The 13,749-nt window shown below is 39.0% G+C and overlaps 1 protein-coding gene across 1 annotated transcript in view; it reads right to left on the reverse strand.

Moving 5' to 3' along the window:
• The window catches only part of pik3c3 (phosphatidylinositol 3-kinase catalytic subunit type 3), a 122,648-nt gene that overhangs the window by 2,057 nt on the left and 106,842 nt on the right, over positions 1-13,749 (reverse strand). Inside the window, exons 21-23 of the mRNA XM_033037537.1 lie at positions 11,705-11,873; positions 6,298-6,388; positions 102-227 (exon numbers count right to left, since the gene is read on the reverse strand). Of these exons, the coding sequence (XP_032893428.1) occupies positions 102-227; positions 6,298-6,388; positions 11,705-11,873 (386 nt within the window). The remainder of the gene's footprint in view (positions 1-101; positions 228-6,297; positions 6,389-11,704; positions 11,874-13,749) is intronic.

Raw genomic sequence — 13,749 nt, forward strand, 5'->3', positions numbered from 1 at the left:
TCAATGGAATAATACTTCTACATGATTTACGTGATGATTCCACAGATAATAACCATTACAGACTTCTAGAACTAAAACAAAGTTAGTTTCTTGGTACCCACCTGAGCAAATTTGTGTATTTGTTCCACCACTGCAGCAAATAAGGCACCCACACTTTCATCGATCAAGCTTTGCATGTAATGAACTGCCTCTTCATCAGACAGATCCAGGCGGAATTTGTCCTGTACCTATAGTAGAATGACAGCATGAAAATACAGAGACAAAAATGCAACATACATCCCCAGCTTTCAAACTTCGCTTTTAATTCACATTCTCTTAAAAAATGGGGCATCGGATAAAGCCATTGATTTTATACCAAGGTCTTGGATCCAGTTGCCATCTCCCTTCTTTCCATATAACCTAGTCTGCCTCATTGCTTATCAACAATTCTTTGAAATGTGGGTGGAAAACAGGAAACTCACAGACACTGGAAGAATGTACAAACTTCACATTGTCAACATTTAAGGTCAGGATCAAACTGAAAATGTGAGTGCGAAGAGGCTCAGTACTCTCTCTCTCTCTTCTCAAGATGTTGCAGAAAAAAAACAAATACAAGGATTCTATTTACTCCCCACCGCCTTGAGCCATGATCAAAATTTAACTGTCCATGCATAATAGACTAGAGACAGCAGATACTGAAATCTGAAGCAACAAGCATTCAGCTAGTAGCATCGGAAAGAGGAAAATAAATTGTTGTTGTTTTAGGTCAAAACACTATCAGGACTGAGGGAAGATAGCCAGTACAAAATGGAGAGAGTTAAAGTAACAGGGTCATTAGGGGATTGGCAGACTGGAGAAGGGTGAGAGATGGGGGCAGGGAGAGTAGAGGAAAGGAAGGCAGAAGGTGGTAATGGCTACAAGAGTGATAAGTGCGAACAATATGGCAGCCAGAACGGGAATCTAATAAATATAGGTGGTGATAATGGGAGTCATTAGGGAAGAGTCATAGTGCAGATAGAATTAGAATGGGGTAAGGGAGATCCAATGGGTGATATGTGTGGACAGTAAGTGGATGGAACAAGAAGGAGGAGGAGGAGGAGGGTAACAAAGTGGGAGGACTAGAGGCAGATTAGGGAGAGAGAAATATCTGGAGAAAATCTCAAGAGGCAAGGGTTATCCTTGAATTGAATGTCATGTTACACCTCCATTTAAATCTGTCCTTGACCCAACAAAGACTCAAGAAAGAACATTTCATCCTCCAACTAGGCAATTATTCTTTCAAGACTCAACAATTTCAAATAACTAGCCTTTCCAGTTTGTGCCAGAATTGACCTATTCTGATGAAAGGTCATCACTCTGTAATGCAAACTCATCTTTTGTTTCCTGCTTTCTGCTGAAAATTTCCAGCATGCTCTTTCCCTCCAGATTTCCAGCAAGAGCCTTGTTTGATACTGCACTGGTTCAGTTAGCTTTTCATTTCATCTGTCATCAATCACCTCTTTCCATTTATATGTCCTACTTAACAGATCATTTGTGATTAAGAGTCTTCACCCCCCTCTCACGTTGATATTAACATATTTTGTGCTGTGCAGCCTCAGTCTTCAGTATCTCACAATCATTCTCATTTATTTACTTCTCTTTGGGAAATTAAAAGATATTTGATTTCTAAATGTTCCTACTTCTCATGAAGGTCATCGATTTGAAACATTAAATTTGAAACCCTGCACAAAAAATGCCTGGACTGTGAGCATTTTCATAATTTTTTGTTGCTTTTTTTTCTCCAGATTTCCAGCTTAGGCAACTACTTTCAGCTGCAATGACCCACGTGCATGAAGTTGAAGGTAGTGTCAGTTTCACAAGGCATACAGTAACCTCAACTACTGCAATCACAAATTCAAGCACAACTTCTTACACAAAGCATGATATAAAAAATAATCTGAAGTGGTAAATTCTGGATAGATAGATAAAACACCATTGTTTCGCGCTTTGGAAGTTCTCAACAGTTGTCATTATCAAGCAGCAGATATGTTGCAAATAAATGACAGAATTAATTTTATTCAATTACAATTACTGTTCAGCATTTGTCTTTTGTTCTTCCAGACATTAAATCAGATTGAAATCATGATTATAAAAAAGTTGAAACTTTTGGGGGAAAAATCAACTAAAAACACATCTATAAAGCTGGCATCTTTACATACCTAATAATAAATAAATAAATGCACAATTTCATTGTCAATTATATTTCGATTTATAAGCCAATAAATCGAACACTAGTTACATTATATGTCATATTGCAATATGATATTAACTGCTTTATTGACCGATCGTGTCATGCTCCCACAGTGCGTTTTGCATTTTTAGAACAGGTTCACTAAAGGTTGTTGTGCAAATGTGTGCTATTTCCCAAAAAACTCTTAAAACATAGTAAACTGAAAAACTGGTGAGAAATGTAGTAATAAACTATTGTGTGGAATACAACTGATAATAAACTATTGTGTGGAATAGTACTGATAAATCTTCAGAAAAAAATGACCAAAAGGTATTTTTATTCGTTCTGAAATAGCCCTACTGACAGGTTGGAGGCTAAAAATTTTGCCATGGAACAAAGCTCAGACATATTTTTTAAATCATCAAGTTGCATCTGCCATTTACCCACATGTTAAGAAAGAATTTTTACATATGCTACATGTAAATGTACATGTGGATATACTAAATATCACCTGTTACCAAAACACAGAGAATTTCAAATATTTTATATTTCTTCTATTCTTTATCACAACACTGTTTCCAATCCACTGCAAACTTCCCAAAGTTGAAGCATTAGATAGATGATCAAAATAAAAAGGTCTATTCTATAATTATGTCAACCTAATGTTAAAAAATGATACACAACAACATTAAGAACCATTGATTCACCAATTGTATCCTGTCCTTTAATACACAAAAATACATTACAATTTCTTTACCCATTATGCTCTGCTAAAACACCTGTTGAAATTTTAATTCCTATCCTGCACCTAATTGGCTTGCTAGCACTAGTGGTTTCCATTTTTCATTCAGCTGGTCTGGATCGATGCTTGAATTTTGAACATACCAGATGTCTGCAATAAACTAATGAAGGTAAGCTGGCCCACTGAATACGTCTTATATTTGTTCTACCACATGAACATGGCTTACTCAAGAGTTTTCTCTCTACGAATGTCACGTCACCTTCACTTTCAGAAGGATTTTTATCCACAAGGGTTACATTTTATTTTTCACAAGCTATTTTAACTGGAAATGAAATATTTCAATCCTAAGCATACTAGAACCAAGCACCGAGTAATTTAAGAAGAAACTAAAATGTTTACAAGCATGATTGGTCAAAACTACCAAGAGTAAATTTTACTTATACTTCTCCTTACTAGAGAGGGGGCAAAACTCAACCTCCACTAGGGAAATATGGAAGGGCAGGTGACTGAATTAGTTTAAAAATAATTATGGAAAAGGATAGGACTGGTCTAAATGTCACAGGAGTAAATTGGGACAAGGTGAATTTTGATGGCATTGGCAGGAACTTGAAGTTGATTAGGGGAGATGGCAGGTAAAGAGACATCAGGTAAGTGATTTTGCTTGGGTAGTTACACCCCAGCGGTAAGAACATTGACCTCCAATTTCAGGTAGTGCTTTTTTCTCCCTCCGTCCCCTCCCCAGCTTTCCCACAAGCCTACTGTCTCCGCCTCTTCCTTTTTTTTTCCCACACCCCTCGACATCAGTTTGAAGAAGGGTCTCGACCCAAAACGTCGCCTATTCCTTCTCCCTAATAGGCTGTCTCACCCGCTGAGTATCTCCAGCATTTTTGTCTACCTTCGATTTTTCCAGCATTTGCAGTTCTTTCTTAAACATCTGGTAAGTGAGAGGTTTCTAAACATGAGATAGGGAGAGTTGAGCACCAGCATATTCCTGTTAGGTTGAACAGCTAGGCTGGCAGGAGTAGGAGACTCTGGATGACAAAAGATATTGAAGCTCTGGTCATGAAAAATGAGTCATGTCAGATACAGGTAGACTGATTAGGGACCATCAGCATGGGAAATCATGTCTCACTATATGGAGTTTAGCAAGGCCTTTGACAAGGTACTGCATGGTAAGTTCGGCTGGAAGGTTAACCAACAAGTTTTTCAGGTTGAGCTCATTCTAATTGTATTCTAATTGAATACAAATGGAGAAACAGGAACTGAAGGCTCCAAACCCATAACATCAATTATCCATATTCTCCAGAGATGCTGCCTGACCCTCTGAGTTTGCGTCTTTAATTGAATGTAAAATTGGTTTGGTAGGAGCCAGTCTGTGGTGATGGAGGGTTTTTCAGACAGGAGGCCTGTAATGAATGGTGTATCACAGCAATCCTTGCTGTATATTAATGATTTATATGTGAATATGAGTAGCATTGTTAGTAAGTTAGTAAATTGTGATATAGTGGACAATGAAGAAGGTTATCTATTATCACTGTGGAATCTTGATCAACTGGGCCAATAGGCTGAGATATGGCAGACGATTTTAATACAGATAAATCTGAAGTTTTACATTTTCAGTAAGACAAACTAGGAAGACCTTATATAGTTAATAGCAGGGTCCTGGGAAGTGTGCTAGAACAGAGAGGCGGCACGGTGGCACAGCGGTAGAGTTGCTGCCTTACATCGCTTGCAGTGCCAGAGACCCGGATTCGATCCCGATTACGGGTGCTGTCTGTACGGAGTTTGTACGTTCTCCCCGTGGGTTTTCTCGAAGATCTTCGATCTCCTCCCACACTCCAAAGACGTGGAGGGATTGTAGGTTAATTGGCTTGGGTTCGAAAACTTGGTATAAGTATAAATTGTCCCTAGCGTGTGTAGCTTGTGCTAATGTGCAGGGATCGTTGGTTAGTGCAGACTCAGTGGGCCGAAGGGCCTGTTTCCGTGCTGTATCTCTAAAACTAAAAAAAACTAAGAGAGACCTAGATGTAAGTAAATAGTTCCATGAAAATAATGACAGAAGTGGACAAGATGATGAAGAAGGCATTGGGAAAATTATCTTCATTGGTCAGTGTATTGAGTACCAGAGTTAGGAAGTCATATTACAATTGTACAAAAGGGTGGTAAGGGCACGTTTGGAGTACAGCTGTAGGAAGGATGTCATTGAATTGAAGAGGGTGCAGAAATATTTAAAGATGTTACCCGGTCTGGAAGGTTTGTGTTATAAAAGGTCACTGGATTAATTTCCCCAGAAGCCCAGAGGGTTTTGATGTGGAGAGTTTATAAAATCATGATGGCCATAGATAATGCGTTTTGTCAGGGTAGGAGACTCTAAAACTTAAGCAATATGTTTAAGATGAGGGTAGAAAGATTTGAAAGGGACCCAAGGGGCAATTTGTTCACACAGAGAGTGGATATATGGAATAAGCTGCTTCATTAAATGATAAAGGTGGGTACAGTTATGACATTTAAAATACATTTGGATAGGTACATGGACAGGAAAGGTATGCCTGGATATGAGCCAGGTGCAGGCAAGTGGGACTATTTCAATTGGCATGGACAAGTTAGGCCAAAAGGACTGTTTCCGTGCTGTATAGCTGTAGGACTCTAAATCATATAACATCGTGACTTTGACACAGACATTTCTTAATCATTTCCTAGCCAAAATGGCTGTAATATTCTCCAGAACACCACAAGGATTGTAGCTGTTCAACTCTGAAGTAAACATGCATTAAATGCAACAGATCCATTTTCTTTTTCAATTTTTCAAAAGTCAACTTGCACTAGTCCCACTAAACCTAGCATGGACATACTGCTTTTCTCAGAGCACAAAATCACTTGTGGCAGTTACTAATGACTTAAATCCAAGGTAATACAATAATAATATTAATAATTTATAGATGTACATTATTTTCATTATGAAACCACAGTATAAATCATGGAAAGGGGAATAAATGAACATTTTGTTTACGGTAGGGAAAATTCTGTTTTGGGGGACTGAACCAACATAATAAAACAGTACGCATTGGCATTAATGTAATTAAAAAGACAAAAAAGAGCCAGGCCTTGTTTTGGCAGTTAATCTAACTCACTGGTTCCAGAGTGCAGCAAAGAAATGTAGTTTGTTGACCATGAAAAACACCTTCAATTCAAGAATGGGTTACATTAACAAAGTTTAAAATCAACTTTACATAAAAGGTTTTAAACAATGCATGCACCAAGTCTGATTTGGATCCAAATCAAAATGTGAAACATTTAATTTGTTACTTCATTCAAAAATTAACTTTTATTTATAATCCCAATTTAAATCAGTAACTAACATGATTACCTTTTTCACCGTCTTATCGGGCTCCAGAGCAATATCTGGAATGTTGGCATCCACCATCAGTGAGAAAAGATTCAGAATAAGATTAGAGTATCTGGAAAAAGAATAAATGCTTTGGTGATATGGTCAATGAATAGCGAACATTGAAAAAGGAATATTTTGTTGATATTCGTATCCTCAAATACATTGTAAATGCTGTCCCTATTGTAGCGATGACTGAACTATCTCAGTGATAATACAGTTTATGCTTATCTATTACCACTATATTTGACTGTTCTAATACACCTCTTTGCAGCTTTCATTTCCTGTAAAAAGTAGATCATTCAAGCCTCCGTGGCCTTGTCCTAAATTATACCGTTTCATGAATCACATACAGACAGCACTGACTCTGTCAGCTTCAATCAGATTCCATCACCAGACATCATTCTCTCACCATTTACCCAATCACACGATGGACATGCAACATCATTTTACCTCTTTCCTTCCCGATATCCAAGGATCCAAGCAGTCCTTCCAAGTAAAGCAGCAATTTGCTTGCATTTCTTTCAATCCCATGGACTATCTACATTTGGTGTTCACAATGAAGAAACCATCTCTTCCACATTGGACAATCAAATCACAGACTGGGATGACTGTTTTACAAAGCACCTATGTCTACACAGCAGAGATGACTCAGTGCTATCTTACCTGCCTCTTTAATTCTCTGTTCAGCTTCCACTCTGACTATCCATCTGTAATCCTTGTGCACTGTCATATGTGAGCACAATACAAGTTTAAGTAACTGTGACTCATCTGAGCACACTGTAGCCTTTCAAACATAATATAAAATTCTGTATCTTCAGTTAATTCTCTTCCTCTGTAGCAATTTGCCATTTCTACTGCATGTCATCCATCGGTGACATTGTCTTCGTTTTTCTCTCTCCATTAGCACAGCTTGATCTGCAGAGCATGTCCTACAGCTCTTCGTTTTACAAATGTAATGCTCTTATGTTATTATTCATTTTCTCCAACTGCCCCCCATTCTCACATTTGTACATATGCAACATTCTTCCATCTGGCATCTACACAATAGTGAGGCAATGAAAACAATTATATGTTACAGAGAGTTAAGGTTTGTGAATTTCCTGGTATTTGATATAGGATGTTATTTCCCATTGGAGATTATTTTTGCATCGTCCTTACTTTGCAATGACACTTAAACACGTTGTTTAATGATTGCCAAGACCTTTTTCACCAACCAGAACTGCTGTATTTCAGATGCAATCTATTTCTGTACAGGAACATCACCTCCACTGATTATGAAGTGTGTTCTAACAACAGTATTAAACACCAATTAATCTGATCATGCAAAACATTAATTTTCTTCTCAGTTTGCTTAAGTGGCCCATTCTTAGCTTACATTGAATTAGGGATTTTGTTTATCTATTTTGATGCCCTGTAAGTAATAGCGTTTTAGATCTTAAGTTAAATCTTTCGCATTTTTTTTGTTACCCAGCTTCAAATAGGTGGCCACCTTTTACAGGCAGCCAGTTTACAGGTCAGTCCTGTCAATTCATATGTTTAAGAAGGAACTGCAGATGCTGGAAAATCGAAGGTAGACAAAAATGCTGGAGATACTCAGCGGGTGAGGCAGCATCTATGGAGCGAAGGAAATAGGCAATGTTTCAGGTCGAAACCCTTCTTCAGACTGGTTCAGTGGGTTTATAGTGGATGTCAGTCAGTAGTCTATCACCTGCGATGGAGAGAGTGAGGTCAAGAAATGGTAGGGAAATGTCGGAAATGATTCAGGTGTATTTGAGTGCCGGATGGAAGTTAGTGGTGAAATGGATAAAGTCAGTGAGTTGTGTGTAGGTGCAGGAGGTAGCACCAATGCAGTTTCTCCAGCATTTTTATCTACTGTCAATTCATATACAATTTGCCAATGCGAAACCTTACCAAAAGTTCCATATTCACACTACTGCTCTCCAAGAGTCTGCTGTTGGTTAGTAGATAGTATCTTAACCTGTAAGTAACATGACTATGGATTTGTCCCACTCTAGCACCTTCAATATAAAATTCTGGGCAGATGCTCCAATGTAGTATAGGGGGATTACTATAGTGTTGTAGATTACATAACCTATATACATGTTAAACTAATGTACAAAACATTGGCAGATAGAGGTATAATGGGAAAAATATGAGGTCAACCATTTGGCAGGAGTATATTTAAATGAACAGAATCTGCAGAATGCCAAGGTTTTAAACATTTTTGTATCACAAAGCTGCATGCAAATACAGCAAAAATTAAGAAAGCATTTTGGACAGTTAACATGGTTCTTCCAGAATTATAGCAGAATCTTGATCAGCTGAGCAAGTGAGCCGAGAAATGGCTAGTGGAGTTTATATCAGATAAGCGTGAGGAAGTCAAACCAGGGCAGGACCTTCACAGTGAGCAGGAGGCCCCGAGGGAGTGCTGTAGAGCAGAGAGATCGAGGCGTCCCTGAAAGTGGCGTTGCAGGTAGATAGGTTAGTGATAAGGGCTTTTGGCATGCTGATTTTGATTAGTCAGGGAATGAAGTATAGAATTTGGAATGTTATATTAGTTATACAAGAAGTTGATGAGGCCGCACTTACAAAATTGTGTTCAGTTTCAGTCATCCTACTACAGGAAAGATCTCATTAAACTGGAGAGAGTGCAGAGAAGTTTTACAAATAAATTGCCAGGACTCAAGGGCCTAAGCTGTTGAAGAGGTCAGGGATGCCAAACTTTATTCCTTGGAACACAAAACACTGAGGAGTGATCTTATACAGGTGTAAGGGAAATAGATAAGGTAAAAGCAGCCTCTTTTTGTGCAGGGAAAGGACTCAGCTAGAGGACACAGGTTTAAGGTGACAGTGGAATGATTTAATAGGAACCCGAGGGGCAATTTCTGCATACTGAGGCAGCAGGTATTGGTAACAAGCAGTCAGTGGAAACATATAGGAAGGAACTACAGATGTTGACTTATACTAAAGATAGATACAAAATGCTGGAGTAACTCAGCGGGTCAGGCAGCATTTCTGGAGAAAAGGAATAGGTGACGTTTTGGGTCAGAAAGCTTCTTCAGACTCAGAAAAGAAATAGGTGATGTTTTGGGTCAGAGCCCTTCTTCAAAACTAGATCCTTTTCTCCAGAGATGCTGTCTGACCTGCTGAGTTACTTCAGCATTTTATGTCTAGCTAGCTAATGGAAGTAGTTGAGGCAATTGAAATAACAATATTTAAAAGACATTTGGACAGGTAATTGGATAGGAAAGATTCATTTTAATAAGAACACATACGTCAAGCTACTGTTCATGAGCTAAGCTCAGCGCTTAACATCATCATCCCCTCAAGGTCAGGGAACTGGCCTCTGTGCATCCCAGTGCAACTGGATCTTCAACTTTCTCGTTAACAGACCACAATCAGTACGAATTGGCAATAACACTTCCGCTTCAATAAACACCAGCATAGGAGCACTTCTTAACAAAGGCCTTGTTAAAATCCAAATAGACAATTTCCACTGAGCAGCCCTCAATCCTCTTAGTCACCTCTTGAAAAAAAATTCCCATGCACAAAGCCATGCTGACTGTCCCTACTGGCACGCTACAATGCTGAGAATTGTATTCTGCATGTTGTGTGTTCCTCTTTGCTCTATCTACTGTACTTGAATTCGACTTGATTGCATTTATGTACGGTACATCTGATCTATTTGGAATAACATGCAAAACAAAGTTTTTCACTGTACCTCGATACATCTCATAATAAATCTCAACCTAGTCTGTGCCTATCCAAATGCTGTTAATTCCTGTACCTAAGAATCTCCTCCAACAACATCTCAGCACTGGTGCAAGGATGTACTTGGTCATGCTCTAGGGATTTATCCAGCTTAATTCTCTTCAGAACTGCCAAAATTTCCTCTTTGATAATTTGAATGTGATCCGAGATATTACAACTCTTATGCCTCAGTAATTTCACTTCCATGATCTTCTCAGTAAAAACAGATGAGAAGTATACAATTAATATCTTATCCATCTCTTGTGATTCCACACGTAGATTTCCATGCTGATCTTCTTTCCCCAGTCACACAAGTTTCTTATTGAGCAGTTGCAGATTGTGGAGCTTTCTTTTAGTGACTCATGCGGTTTTTAATTTCTTGGTCTTAATCTTACTAAAATGGCCTTGGTTGTTCACCAAAGGATGTGAATCACAAGTATTAAAGTTAGCCTTCCCTCAGGATTGTGTTATTGCCCTACTCTTTAATTCCATTAGGTCATGAGAAGGTACAAATAAGAATGCCTGAATGAATCACAAAATCACTCAATTCATATATGGGATAATTGTTATATCACCATATTTGGAATAAACAAATAACAAAGAATACCCCCAAATTATTAAAGTTTTGTCCCCATTTGTAATCTATTTACTACAATTAGGAATCAAAACTGTTACAAGCAATTTAAAGAGTTGATTTGAGTTCTGCAACTAATGCTGCACCAGTCTGTGCGGAACAGTGCATAAACCTAGTACAAGTATATTCCCTTCTGCTCACATTTGTTCAGGTTTCACTATCTCCCTGCAGAGCAATCCAGTCTCATTCCTACATGTTCTCACAGCACTACAAATTATTTCCCTTTAAGTGCCTTTCAAATTCCTATTTGTAAGGACCACTTGCAATCCCTTATCAGGCAGCAAGTTCCAAATAATACCCACTCAAGGTAATTTTTGTGCTTAACCTTGTGTTCATAAATTTAACAACGTTTTATTTGTGACACGGTCCTTTCAACATTTGCTAATGTGAACAGCTTCTCTCTATTTGCTCTTCCACACAATGTATTGTCTGCGCCCTAATGTATCACTCCACAGGATAATATTTACTCTAAGGTAGCCGAACATTTGGAAAATCTGCCAGGATCTATGGTGAAGAATCTGTTAGTAAGACTGATCCTCAAGCAATGGTGTAAGATGACGGATTTATATATAACTGCATTTATAGAAATGTTTCTGTTCAGGAAACATGATTAAGCTGGGCCACATTCTCTCTTTCAGCTGGGAGACAAAGGATCCCCATAGCACCACAAAAAAAGCTCACTCGGCCAGTTAGCCCACTGCCATTTGCTTGAACACGCTGTGTGAAAACTGGGGAATGCTATTTTTATCTTTATTAGAATAAAAAGGACTTCTAGTTATGAAGCACTTTTCGATTGACATGGGAATATGAAAGAGGTCTAATAAATTGAATATTTTTCCTTACAATCTGAATTAAGTAACCTTTAATTACAATTTAACCCTAGTTAGTTTGTCAACTGGTGGGATTAAAATTTACATTTACAAATGCCATTCACAAAACTTTCACAAAGTACTTCAACTTTTTACAATCATATTGTTACATGGAGACTGCGAGATGAATCACCTTCTCAAGTGCAGGAATGCAGTGTAACACTGCTTTCGGAATTCTTGGTACTGTTCACTCTGCATTCCACCCATCCCTTCCACCATTTCCTTACTCAGCTTCATAGGGGGTGGAAGAGGCTTAGGGTCACGGCCCAAAATATATCCAAAATCTATGTGAAACAATTTCCCTGTGGCAGCACAAATAAAGCATTTTGACAATGTTAGCCTCTCAGATTCTTTGAAAACAAAATAAGAACAGCACAACTTCAAAACGCAATGGGGCTGTATTCGTTGAAGAAAATTGGCAATTAGTACATCACCAAACTTTTCAACACCAAATTTATAGCACATAACGCTAAAGTAAGCTTTATATCCCAATTGCATAGTCCAGTTTGCACAGCATACATAGGTATCGCAGTATCGTGGGGGTGTAATTTTGTCTAGTTAATTGTCTAGTTAGATATAGTTGTCGTGTTTTTTTTATACTGTTTTTATATTGATAAAATCTCTTAGTTGTCGTTGGTCTCCGTTGTCATTGGGAACTAGCACCATGGAGCGGCCTCCAACCGGAACAACCTGGGGGCTCCAGTCGCGGAGCCTGTGGAGCTGTGGACTTACCATCGTGGAGCTGGCCGGCCCCGGAGCGTGGGGAGCGGTGGTGGCCCGCTGCTGCAGCCCGACTCCGGTGCTCGGAGGCTCCAGCTGCAGGCCGTTGGACTGTGACATCAGGAGCTCGTGGGTCCGGGTGGGAGACCGCTTATTGGAGCTCCAGCAACGCAACTTCTCCAGCCCGTGTCGCGGGGTTGGAACGACCCGGAGCGGGGCCGTACATCGCCCGGCGTGGCTTTAATGGCCGCGGGACATTCCAACGCCCACCGGGGGCTCCAACTTTGTGACATTTAGACCTGGAGCGGGGCCGTACATCGCCCGGCGCGGCCTTAAATGGCCGTGGAACTTGCCATCGCCCGCCTGGGGCTTCAACATCGGGAGATAAATGGTGCAGGGGAGAGAAAAGACTTTGCCTTCCATCACAGTGAGGAGGAGATTCACTGTGATGGATGTTTGTGTGAATTGAATTGTTTGTGTATCTTGTAGGAATTGTTTTGTTTGTATGGGTGTAGAAACGGAGTTTCGTTTGAGCCTCACTGAGGTTCAAATGACATGGAATGACAATGTGGCAGCAGTTCTTTTGCGTTTGGGGTGAAATTGATTTGTTAAAATGAAAGAGAGATGGAATTGATTGATAATTTCTGGAGTTTCATTTTTTGTCTCTTATTTCAAGAAAACAAGTGTCATGTAGCCCTATATTTAAAACGTTGAGTCAAACTAAAATCTTATCTTGAACACAGATATCATGTAAGCATTATTTAAAAATCCCTTTTTTCAAATTTATTAGCAGTCCATAGGATCCCTGCTGAGCTGTTTTTTTAAAACTTGCAATCAATTCTCCTCCTTATTCAGCAAACCTTTCGGCGAAAACAAGAAAATATATTTTTTCCCCCAGACAGTTTCATCTCTCTCTCATTTTAACAAATCAATTTCACCCCAAACGCAAAAGAACTGCTGCCACATTGTGACAATTCATCTTAACCTACAGCATGCAAAACATGAAACACTAGAATGTTGATAAATTTGTGCTTTACAGATCAAGTACAAGCTTGACCAACCAACCAGTAACTTTTCCTTCGTACAGTCAAGTATTTTCTCCATTACACAGTCCCTGCTTTTTGCCAATCTTGAATGATAAGCTCATTCTGAGCATTCAACCAAAAATCTCTCCAGACACAAATGCTGCCCGATAGTTCTGCACATTTCCCTTGGGTGCTAATTTAACACAAGCTACAGAGAAAGAAGGTTGCAAAAATTCAATGTTAACTGTCAGCATTTCAGTCAACCGAGCTTGTGGTGACCCACTGATCTCCTTTCTCCAGGTATTTATATAAATAATAAAACTAGAGCAAGCAAGCGGAAAAAAATAAAGATATTTTAAACATAACAGAATTTTTATACTAAAAAAATTATATTTAACAGGCTGTGCCATGTTTCAATGCGGTTTGTGTCAAC

This window comes from Amblyraja radiata, chromosome 1 (assembly GCF_010909765.2).
Source record: "Amblyraja radiata isolate CabotCenter1 chromosome 1, sAmbRad1.1.pri, whole genome shotgun sequence".
Taxonomy (NCBI): Eukaryota; Metazoa; Chordata; class Chondrichthyes; order Rajiformes; family Rajidae; genus Amblyraja; species Amblyraja radiata.